This window comes from Anopheles ziemanni, chromosome 3 (genome assembly GCF_943734765.1).
Source record: "Anopheles ziemanni chromosome 3, idAnoZiCoDA_A2_x.2, whole genome shotgun sequence".
NCBI classification, from domain to species: Eukaryota; Metazoa; Arthropoda; class Insecta; order Diptera; family Culicidae; genus Anopheles; species Anopheles ziemanni.
In genome coordinates, this window is record NC_080706.1 from 93518627 (window position 1) to 93530831 (window position 12205).

Sequence of the window (12205 nt, forward strand, 5' to 3'; positions counted from 1 at the left end):
AAAGAAGCGCCTGATTTTGTCCTACGCAGATTGTCTCGAAGAACCTTTTCTGCACTTACCAAACGCTTTGCAAAACACACTTGACGAAAACATAACAAAACTGACGAGCCAATCTTTACGAGTCAGGTTTCATGAGGGTGGAAAAAGACAGACTTGAGGAAAAATATATGTACACGAATAAAGCTGCAAAGCCCTTTCGTTTTTCACAAATTGAAGTACGCCTGATTGAAACAAAAGATAAACATGCACACAAAGAGAAGATGGTAGGAAAAACCTAACAATTTATCTCTCAAACGTAAGCTTACACCGAAGTTAGGATGGCGTTGCAAAGTGCAACACCAGTTGTAGATTGGATCACCATCTTTTTGGCACAACCTTATAAACTAACATTCAGTTGGGGTGAGGAGTGACGAACGAGATTCGTTGACGAAAGTTGATTGAATTCGAAAAGATTGTAGATCCTCGAAGAGCGATACACTTTTGTCGCCTTCGAAGGACTTAAGGTTTCCATCCCAACCCTTGCTTAGCGAGATTTAGTTTCATCATCAACAAAAGCAGCTAAATGAAAGCAATACCTCACCGGCAGGCTTACATCGGCGTCTTTCAGCTGCTGATCAAAGGAAATGGTGTGTTTTAATATTGCTTTTAGATAAATTGAATTGCTAAATCCAAAAGGCAGCGCTCTAGCAATTGGCAAATGGAAGAAGTATTGCGAGAAAAAGGTATCTTGTTTGCCTAGTTGTTGATCATTATGGCGCAATGTGGTAGGGAGGATGAGTATAGAATGGTAGGTCCTCGAGTAAGATGAGTCATTCACTTCCTGCCACAAGCTGTGATTGATAAGGAACGACTTTTTTTCATCAACTAACTGCTTCTGTACATGGAAAATTAATTCCTAAAGTTCTCACAATAAATAGTTTCAGGTAAAGTGCGTTCATTTCAATCCCTAAACAACAAGTTATAGACGAGCTGAACATTGCGCTGTGGTTTTTTCCTCGTTTCTCAATGATCGCATTGACGGTATCGGTCTTATCAGGGAAGGCCCATTATTGCAAGATAACCGTGTCTCGCTGCGCGCACACACCACCATCACACTGATAGCAACTATCACCAGCAACACGCACAAGCACACCAACTGATATGTTGCCATTTGTAGTGTGTGAATCATGCTTCAAAGCTGTCGTTAAGCTTCCGTTCGTCGAATTCCGATGATATCACACCGTTTGCCATTGCGTTGAATAGGAAAAAGAAAATGTCCCCCCAAACTGCCAGCATCCAACGCACGGTTAAATGGACGTATTTTGTACGAAAAAAGCGAACGTGTATCACTTACCCATGCCACAATGTTGAAACAGAACAGCGTGTACTTTATGCACGCTATTTGATTTGACAATCTGGCAACACTTTCACCTTTGCCTTCGCCACGAGCCATGGTGTTATTCGTCCGCTTCTTTGAGGAAACGCAAAAAAACTTCACCAAAAAGTCGTAACCCGAGGCTCACGAGATACACACGCACGCACTTGTTTCGCACTAAAAGCGGTTCGAGTTTTCACTCCTCCTCAAGGCCTACTCACTTTGAGCTCACTCGAAACGTTGTACAATTATTCCCTCGGGAGGTGTCTACCGTCGACTGGACGAAATGGAAAAGTGCGTTCGCGAACGACCGTAACGATTGCGGGACTGCTGAGGAGGCACCTGTCCCAGCCAGAAAAGGGCTCAGCTACGCCCGGTTCAGGTGCGGTGACTGTGCGCTGGCCTGCACCGAACCCCGAGGGTTGCGAGATAAGATAAGAAGCCCCGATACCGTGCGGGGTCACTTTTCGTAATGTTTGCCCATCGGCCCCCAATCGGTGGAAATGGGGCGGCAGTGTTGGTGTGTGTGTGTGTGTTCAAAGGTGGCATTCGATGCTGCGACAACTGGCGGGAACCGAAAGGTTTTGAGCAGGGTTGTGTCAGAACCTGTCGGATCGTTCGCGTCCGACGAGATAACGAACGCTGGAGTTTGCTCCATTTGCAGTTCTACGTTTTAGTTCCAGTGGTCGGCGATGATTTTGAAGTTAAAACGGGAATGTAGATCGATTCGTAAAGATTTATTTGCATATTACGAACTTAAATATTAGATCTGTATAGAGTTTTACTATTCATTTGACAACTCTTAACAATAAAAGGCTCCTGTTTTATACTCACCAAATTATTCATGTCTACTAAACACAATAAAACGGTATAATTTAACATGTTTTATTAAAATTGTTTATTCAAATACAGTTCGTACGGTTGAGCTAGCTGGTGCCATCGTATGCTTGTATAAAATTTGTAAAGTATACAAAACGTTGAAACAAGAAGTGACACGGTATAAACTTATGTACAACAGATATAGAAACAAGTTGCCGAAAAAAAGCTAGCAAAACCATGCATATTGGTGTATAGACGGCGTATAATAATATCATATAAGTCAATCATTCCCTAACACTAATGTAACCTAACGGGTCATACTTAATAATTGAGTATTGGGTTGGAATGTATTTCTTTTCGGTTTTGTAAAAGACCGAGCTCTGCACGTCGTGGTCTTTTATAGCTAACTCTAGAGTCATTACGTGGTCATGATTCGATTCGTCGATGAAAGATCGTTATAATAAGACTTCTTAATATAATTGATGGGTACATTGAAGGCAAAAGACAGATGTACTGAGTAGGTTTAGATCTGGCTTGAGTTGAAACATAGTATGAACTTGAGGAAATTGATTAAAACACATTTTGAATGGAAAAATTATTTACAATAGAGAAAACTGATAACGAACGGAAAGTAGAAGAATTTAACTCAATAAATGGAAACATTTTGTTCGATATTCGGTAGTAGAGGTTGATTGAAAATAAACGTTTTAAACTCGAGTAGGAATGCGAGTGCATAAAACATAAATACATCAAAAGCAAATGAAACTCCTTTCGAGCGCAAAACTTTTCCCATCAGGAGCAAAAGTTTATAGATAAACTGCATCGTTCAATCAAATCCCTCGCCAAAGACCGCCATAACGAGTGGCCAAACGGTTGGGCGCGGGATTGAGATAATCATATAAAATATTTACAAAATTATCCGTTTATGAATTTTCCCCCCGCCGCGTTCGTTCGATGGCGTCAAAAAGTTCGCGGCTACACTTACAGTTAACCTTTCCCGTTATTCAACTTTTACGATTGCACTTTGCTTGAGCTCGGTCGCTTTCTTTTACATTCGGCGATCCCTTGGCAATCCTGTGCAGTATCGTAAAACAGAAAAGAAAAAACAAATCTCGTAGCGCATCCTCCTTTTCGAGCTCGTTCATAAAGAAATAAAAAAAAAAATCTCACTCTCGTTTTTCCTGCTTCGAACAACATTTCTAACCGTTTTATGGTGCTCTACTTTTGAATTAAATGTAATGCTATTCTTAAGGCAAATGTTCATCCACGTTCATTCGTCGCTAGCGGAAGGTCGTGAAGAGGGGGTGGTGAAAAGGGAAAATGTTTCGTCCACTAAAAGGGATGGAATATTTTATGTCCATCAGACAGGGTTTCCACGGGGGACAATAGATAAAAGGGGCCGGGAATGGAGGAACGAGGGTGAGCCCCGGATGGGAAAACAAAACATGCAAATAACATAAAACACCGTTGCGTCGAAAGAAAAACCGATCCGAAAGGATTTTCAACCCCCGCTCACCTACTCCTCCTCCTCCTCCGCCCGGTGGGAGTGAGGATCGCGCTCCGAAAATCCTTCCGCAACGCCCTTTGTTTCCTTTGGCCGCATCTTAGGGGTTCAGTGGCCTTCCCCGATGTTGGGATCTTTTTCCATCGGGGGGATTTTTTTTGTGTGTGTGTGCTTCGTTTCACCTCAGATGAACGCTTCTCTCCGGTACGGGGTATCCCGTTCAGGTATCCCGTGGCACGTGGACGATGCAATCATCCGGAATGAATTGAGGTTGAGATTATCGGGACTTAGGTAGATAGCGGTTCGGACGTTTCTTTGTGGCAAACAGCAGCGGCATCAGCTTTCACGTTGTAACCGCCTATAAATCAGTGGTAGAGAGAGAAAGGATTAACATCAGTATGTTTTTGTGAAACGGGCGTGTTTTTATGCTAGTGGTCTTATTGTCGGTTATTATCATTACTGGGTTTTCATAAATTTAGGCAAGAATGTTTGTCGAAATTGGGAAATTGGTAAATAAAGAGGTCAAGTGTACTAAAATAAATTGAGGCTCAATTCAGATTCATTTGGATAAATACTTTCTGTAATTTCTAATGCTTTGTGTTTATCGCATGATGACCTTTCAATCAGCGACGCATTTCCCAAGAGTTCATGATATTTATCCCAAACCAAAAGAAAGAAAAAAAATGTCCGCTGTGACCAAAGAATTTTTCCAACCCATTTTACATCAAAGCGTTCCTCCCGCGTTGAACTTTCTTCTACGAACGAATTCGGTTCAGCTGGCACAATGGTTTCCGCAAAACTATTTCCCCAGTTTTGCTAGACCTGAATCTTTGGTTCGATGCAGGACCAAACTTCGCAGGTGCCAACTGAGCCTGAACCTGGTGACTGAAGGGATAAGAATTTTGCTATTCACTGGGAGAAAAAAAAACCGTTTTCCTACCTTTCCTAACCCCTTTCAAGGAAACGAATCCGCCCATAAATCTCCCGCCATCAAACAAACCAAAAAAAAGGAAACAGACCTACAACGCGGAGAAGATCCCCGTGAAGGGATTCCGATTTGCCGTAAATCAAAGGACCATCATCTTACGGCGAGTTGAACTTCAAAAGTATTCCCTCCCGGTTTCTTCGCAAAACCCGGAGTAGTTTTCCGGGACCGGAAAAAGGGGGGAGTGGCCACTTCAAGCCGAAAAGGATAAACGGAGGGCTGAGAATCATTTACGGGGGGTTGTTTTCCACCAGGTTCTTTTATTTTTCCCGTTCATGCTGCAACGACTCGGCAAATTGTTTGCTGCATCCAAAACCCCGTGAAGTGAGGTTAAAATTTGCACACCACTAGAAAATCACCTTTTTTTTTATCCCCCCTTTCGGTGGAAAGGAGTCGTCCAGGTAGAAGCAAATTGTTCGCACGTTCGTGGCGTAACGAAGCGTTTAGTCTTTGTTGGGGGGAGTAGCACGTAGAAGTTGTGGGCCCCGTGGAGTATTCGTTGGAAACCGGGGCAACGCCAAACCGGGGCCATAAGGTATCCTTCCAATGTTGGTTGGGAAAAATGGGAAACCATGGAATCGGTCGCCTGAGAAGGCGAGAAATAAAAGCGATCCCGGGACGGGAAATCCTTCTCCCAATGGTGCAGCGGTTTTGATGCACCCGTGCTGAGGGTGCTCTAGAGATGGCAGGTCCGGGGGAGGGAAGGTACATTCGACGGGAATACGGTAGAATAGTCTCCGGGAATCGGGGAGACAAATTCACGCAACAATTCACACTACATTCTGCTGCGGTTTGTGTCTTCCAACAAACGGAGTCCCCTTTTATGGAAAAAGGAAACTATCAAAGGATTGAAAAAGAGCAAGTGGGAGTTCGGTTAAAGGTGGCAGAGGACATATAGACGACTTTTCTCCAAGAAACAATGCTTTCCGGCTGCGGCAAAAAACACCACACAGCGCTTCACCGAAACGAAACCGCTGAGTGGCAGAACCGCGCCCGCCGCGAAAATATGAGCGCTGTTAACGTTCTCAAAAACAAACAGCAACTCTTTTACCAAATTATTCCCGTATGCCTACGGAATCAAAACAAAATTGTACGTACGCATGCATTTATTGACTCAGGTTCTTCCACGAGTCTAATTCTGAACGAAACACGGAAGAAACTGAACTTAACTGGGTCAAAGAAACCGTTGACCCTATCATGGACAAACGGGAATACCCATGAAGACAAAAATAGTCAAACGGTCGACGTAAAAATGGAAGGTACGAACGGAATGGTGTTCGATATCAAAGGGTTGCGAAGCGTGGACGAACTCGACCTCCCGCTTCAAACTGTAGACGTGAATATGTTAGCAAAAAGATATGCACATTTAAGAGGGATAAAGCTCGAGAGCTACAAGAATGCACTACCTACGGTGCTTCTTGGACTGCCGCACTCCCATCTCATACGCGGAACTAGCCACCGAGAGGGAAAGCCTCACGAGCCGATTGCCCAAGAAACCCGACTAGGATGGGTAGTGTTTGGGGGAGATCAGAGTGTTAAATCAAAGACCAACTTGTTTATGGTCCAAGAAAAGGAGAAACCAAAAGAAAATTATTTAAATCAACTTACGCGGGGACACTTTTCGACCGAAGAGTTCAGAATGAACCCTACTCCGAACAAATCTCCGAAACAGAAAGAAAGAGCTCGCGCCACAATGAACTTTCTCAAGGATCAAGAAATCTCTTTCAAGCAGCCCAAGTTGTTCGAAGACGTAAAATCGACTAAAAAGGACGAAGTTGTCACGTCAAAAGAGACCAAGCCAGTGCATACTACGAAGACACTAGAAAAAACTGACTGGAGTGTCATCAACACCGAGTGGTGTCCAAATTGGAATCGACTGAAACGATCACTAGCTATAGGGCTAAAATACATCGAATGGCTAAAGGCAAAAGCCACAGGTACCACATTTTCTAAAGTAATCTCCGTATCAGAATTAGACAGGGCCGAAATGCTTCTCCTAAAGAAGGCCCAGTGGGAAAAGTATACAGACGAAATGACTCAGCTTTCCTTAGGAAACGCGATCAATAGCCGCAGTTCCATTCGCGGGCTTAATCCCATAATAGACGAAAAGGGGGTACTGAGATCCAAAGGCAGACTAGAACGCATAGAATTTCTGAAGTACGATACAAAAATGCGGATCATACTTCCAAAAATGCACCATGTAACTAACCTTATTTTGGCGAGAAAACCGTGGAAACGGTGGGTAACCGAATATCTACCGAAACTCTCCGAGCGAGAGAAGTGGCACAGCCCATCAAAACCACTAACAGTAGGCGCAGTCGTTACCTTCCCGGACGAACAGAAAAAGGGGAAGTGGATCAAGGGAATAGTCTGCGAGGTATTCCCTGGGAAAGACGGACAGACTAGATCCGCACGCATTAGAGTTGGAGACCTAGAGGTAACGAAACCTACAGTAAAATTAGCCATCCTAGACGTTCAAAGGGGTGAAAAAGAAAACAAAACAACGCAAGAAAACAATAATACTAAAGATAGGGAAAACAAGACATTTCCACATTGGGGAAGAAAACGTCATATAGACATACAAGCCATTAAAGATAGAGCTGCCGAACTTGAAGCTATCGCCCCCAAAAAGAAACCCAGAAAATCAATTCGGGCAGTAAAATGGAAAGATTATTGTTACTTGTCTCCTCCGAATAAATAGAATAGAAATCAGCCCAACGTATAGCATCAAAAGCGAAGTCTTCAGAACGTTTTTTAAACCTCAGGCATACCTGTCTAATCTCATACAAAAGCCAACCGAAGACGCTATAGGCATTTCGAAGATAGTAATAATATCAGTGACCTCGGCTATGATCGGCGCCGTACTAATAACGACAATAATAATAATTAAGTTAAAGGCACGAGCCAAGTGCACCTTAAAACCGCCCCCCTTTAGAACCCCCGAAGAATTCGAATTGTAACTCCTCTACGTGGATTTACGGGGGTGGGGATGTCGCTGACGACGCGAAACGGCTTATTAGGTCATCGCAGCCAACCGCCGATCGTACGATCGGAACGGTTTGGCTGCGTTGCACCATCCATGATGATAAAAAACGCCGCCGTGCCGGCGTTGCTGACTAGGTTAAAAGCGTTAAGCATAGTCATAAGAATTTAGGTATATAAGCGCATCAAAGAGTTGAATAAAGGCAGTATTCTACTAAAACGACAACTCGCAGCATAGTGCTTTCGTCGGTGGAAGTGCCACCAGTCGAAAGAAAGCGTTAAGCGCAACAAATGCCAAAGCATAAAGGGAGAAAGTGCAAAGAGATCGACGGGGGCCTGTTTAGGATTCCTCCGGGGGCATGCATGCATAATTCCTTTGACCTCGCTTCTGGTGAAATATTTTCACACTAATTAGAGTCACCAGATCCATCCCACATACATACGTTGCGGTCAACGAAGGGAGGGAGATGCTGAGGCAGGGAAGAGGATGGCTTGCAGTCGGAAAAGGAGTCAAGTTTTCGTTGCCTTTGGTAGTACTATGTGGTTTGATGTGGTTTCCAGGAGATCTTCTCCTATTTTGACATATTTCTGGCGTATACCAATGGAAAACTTGCACAGAGACGCATAGGAGTTCTAAATAAACGTCTTTTCAAAGTAGGTATGCTAACGGAAACCATTTTCCGGGTGAACACTTAGACAACAGTTATTTTCATGAAAGGGGATTCTTCGAAAACTTGTTCATCCAAAATAATAACCATTATTAATAATATATTCATGTACATCGAAAAATGGTCTACTGAGTCCCAAATTCGCCAACACAACAAATATTGGACTGAAAACTGACACCTTATTGAATGTTACTGTTGACAGCTTCTATTATACCCTTACTAGACGAGGACTTTATCTGTCTTATTTTCACAGAAGTTTTCTGTCAAACGCGTTTGACAGATACATTCTTTCCCCAAAATCGGAATCGGGCAGGCCCGGTTTTGATTTTCTTTCGACTGGAATTTATATGTCAAAGTGGCGATTTGTTTACTTTTAGCTCTGTTGTTTGCAGCAGATTTTGTTCATTACTAGGATGAACAATACGCTAAATTCAAACATGAAAATGATCACTGGAAAACCTATTTTGTGGAACTTTGCGTTATTACACGAGTGGACATCATTTATATGTCAAACGCCCTACCAGAGCCTACTTTGACAGTAAAAGTCTGGGCAAAGATGACAAATAAAACCCTCGTCTAATAAGGACATTAACAGGATCTTAAACAGACACATGATCAGTAAATGTTAAAGATCAAAGTATTTGGCAGAAGAAAACTAAACACCTCGTGAGGCCAACAAACCCGCACCATGTTCAGGAGTATCAGACTTAAAGCTTCCATTTTCTATCGACACGCTGAGCGGACACAAACACACCCACACTCGCGTGAACCCTTTCCCGACCCTCGGAAGGACACAGTCTTCAACGTTATGAGCTCGGGGTTTTATTTGCTTATGAATGAGGCAAGATGAAAAGGCTGGTGGGTCTAATCCAATCACTCCCGCCGATCGGAGACCCGAAGTTTTCCCAGTTTTTCCTTCCCGGGGTAGTACTTGTTTTGAGGACCATTTTCACCATTGTTTGGTGAATGCCCTTCGTTCGTTTTCAATCGCACAAATCCTTTTCCCGTGGGAAGAGCCGGGGGGGAGGGGGGGGGGAGGTCGATCGTAGTTATAGGGAAAAAGGGGGAGGGGGCGTTCGGTGAGCGAATAAAAACTAATCCGTTTAAGGATTTTCGATCCCCTTTTGGCCGAACGACTCCGCGGGGAGCAATAAGCAAGAGGGAAAAAAGGTTTGCCGGTGAGTGACGTCGAGTTCGCCATCTTATCTTTTTGTGTCTTTTCTCTTCACTTCCCCAGCGCTGATGTGTATAAGTCTTTTACGCGTCTTTTCACCGTTACCGGTAATGGCGTACCGGGTGTGGGGGAGGGGGAGTCTTTTTTAAAGGGATTTTTCGCCCACGAAGAACAAAAAACGAAAAGGATGAGATCCACTCTTGGGATCGTTAATACGATCGATCCCGTCGAAGTATTGTCGAGACCGAACAAAGAACAAGGATTCCATAAAGACGGAAGGCGAAACGATTGCGAACAAACTAACTGCAGGAAACAAAACAACTCCAGTGTGCACAAGAATTGTCCCCTGACCTTAAGCAGGGGCAATAAAAAAGGGGCAGTACGGGACGGATCTTAAAGACGAACACCAAACACTAACACCGAGGTACAGTCGCCATTCCCCGAAGAAGGGGAAAAAGAACCTTCTTGGTGCTCAATCGCAAAACTTTGTGCGGAGGAACTTCAGTCGTCGAAAAAGTCGTAAAATTGGAACGAAATGAGCCACGGCAGGCCATACCGTCCTGCATGGAAGTTGATCTTCGACGGATTTCACGCATGCAGGGAATGGGAAAAGGAACTGATGGTAGGCAAAAGGATGTAAGGAAAAATGGGAAAAAATAGATATATCCGAGGATGGAATAAGTGAAGGAAACTTTATCCATCGCGAGTGGCGTGAAGAGCAGAAAAATACTCTCTGTCTGCGTATGAGTCAATGGTGCATCTCTGGCCGAACCGGGGGTCCTCCAACAACACCATCAGGCACTGCAGCTCTTCCCCACCCACCTGATCCTCGTCTTTGACTTTGGATTGGCGGGTTCGGATGATGGTCCGACAGTCAGTAGCGCTCGCCACACAAACTAGTGCTGGACAAATAGTTAATGAGAAAAAATCGCACCACCAACCATGGGGGGAGGGGGGGGGGGGAGGTGGGAAAAGAAAAGGAACGAATGAACAAAGGGCGCAATGGAGGGCAGGTCCTTTCCGACAATACAGATGGACGGAGCCGGAAAAGTTGGATCATTCCGTTGGTGCATTGTAAGCCGAGGCAGGGAAAGTTTGCGAAGCGAAATAAACTTCCATTCAACAAGAGAATTAAGATGACTTCGGGGATTTTTTTTCATCCGCTTTCTTCTTTTCTTCGCTTCCCTATCTGGTGTTTTTTTTTCGTCCTGTAGTGGTAACTTCTGGGCTTCATGAACCATCGCTTCCATTTCTCGTTTTTCCCTCTTTTTGCCGACGAAAGCGTGGGACTTCCGCGTGGTATGGGCGGGTCATGACGATGGGTTCAGCGAGGATTCATTGTTATTAGCAAGTTTTGCTGGCAGGACATCTGTCCGTCAGTAGAAGCGGATTTGTCCGAGGGAAAGGGAACGGCGGGTTTCAATCAACCGATACGACATGCTTACAAAGGCTGCCTGCTCTCATTGATGGCGCAGGGAAATGAGCGCCAATAGTCTCGGTGGAGTTTGGTTTCGAGCCGTCCCCGGGCCTAAGGTAGGAGAAGTTTACTGTCAAAGAGCCTTCCGATTAGGAAGGATGCATTTTTACAGCGAATTTCGATTGCGAACTTTTGCCTTTCGTTCTTCTCGGAATAAATGTGATGATCTCTTTTTCTTCTACATCGTATCTGAGCGTAGAAAAAAGACTACAAGGTAGTAAACAATGCATCCTTGGAAGGAGATGGGTCCATCTCCAAGGATTCCATGGAATGGAGAAAAAACGCCGGGACTGGGACGGGAATTAATCTGTTCAGCACAATTTTCCCAATCTCTGCCGCCAAACAAAAGCTTTGCTTTGTGTGAAGAAACAAAAAAAAAACCCGGAGCGACGAAGGAAAACCTAATTCAAGAAGAAGCTACCATCGTTCCTTGGCGCAAGATGGCAGCTGCCTCTCGTTACCTTTATCTCTCTGGCGCCACAAGTACAAGCACTCAGCGAAACATTCCCGAAACGAACTTGTTGCACTGCCCTTGGATGCTCCTGGGAAGCACTGGCTTGTTGTTGCTTGATGCAGGTCTTCCCCGCTTCTATCCACGGGGAAAGTTTAATACACTCTCCTTCGACGAAAGGAAATGAGAAAAGCATGAAATCGGCTTCCATAAGATGCGACGAGCTGACGGTGGAAAAACAAAAACTTTAGGGAAAAATAAAACTCCCGCTCCTAGCACCCGGGAAGGCTAAGTTTGTGTGCACTGGGTGTTTGCTCGATAATTGCAAGAAGACAAATAAAATGGCAACACGAGACGGGACAGAGAGAACAAAAAAGACAAGATATCAACAAAACGAAGATTGGGCGATAAAGTTTGCCAACGAAAGTTCGCTCGTGTCCATTAGGAACTTAAGGAAATTAAATAACACTTTCGGGTTATTTAGCGCCCAATTATCGGTTAGCTCACCTTCCAGCTGCGATGTAAGAAGGGATTGTAAAGTTTTCTTTGAGAGAAGTGCCTCTTCCATTTACGAAATCGCTCTATCCTTCATTGATTAAACTCTGATCTCCGGTTTAAGAAATATGTTTTTCATTTAAATATGTGCAAAGAAACTTGGAAATTCTCAGACAAAAGTCATAGTAGTAAACAAGTATGAGATATAACGACTACGAATTTGAAAACGAAACAATATTAGCCTGAAAACACTAAATCAAACATAACTCACCTTCAAGACACCTCATCAGTTTCGA

At 44.0% G+C, this 12205-nt stretch overlaps 1 protein-coding gene across 1 annotated transcript in view; it reads right to left on the reverse strand.

The window, feature by feature from the left end:
* Nucleotides 1–1432, reverse strand: part of LOC131288290 (tetraspanin-2A) — a 40634-nt gene extending 39202 nt beyond the window's left edge. Inside the window, exon 1 of the mRNA XM_058317410.1 lies at nucleotides 1334–1432. Coding sequence (XP_058173393.1) covers nucleotides 1334–1432 — 99 coding nt within the window. The remainder of the gene's footprint in view (nucleotides 1–1333) is intronic.
* Between the last annotated feature and the right edge of the window lie 10773 nt (nucleotides 1433–12205).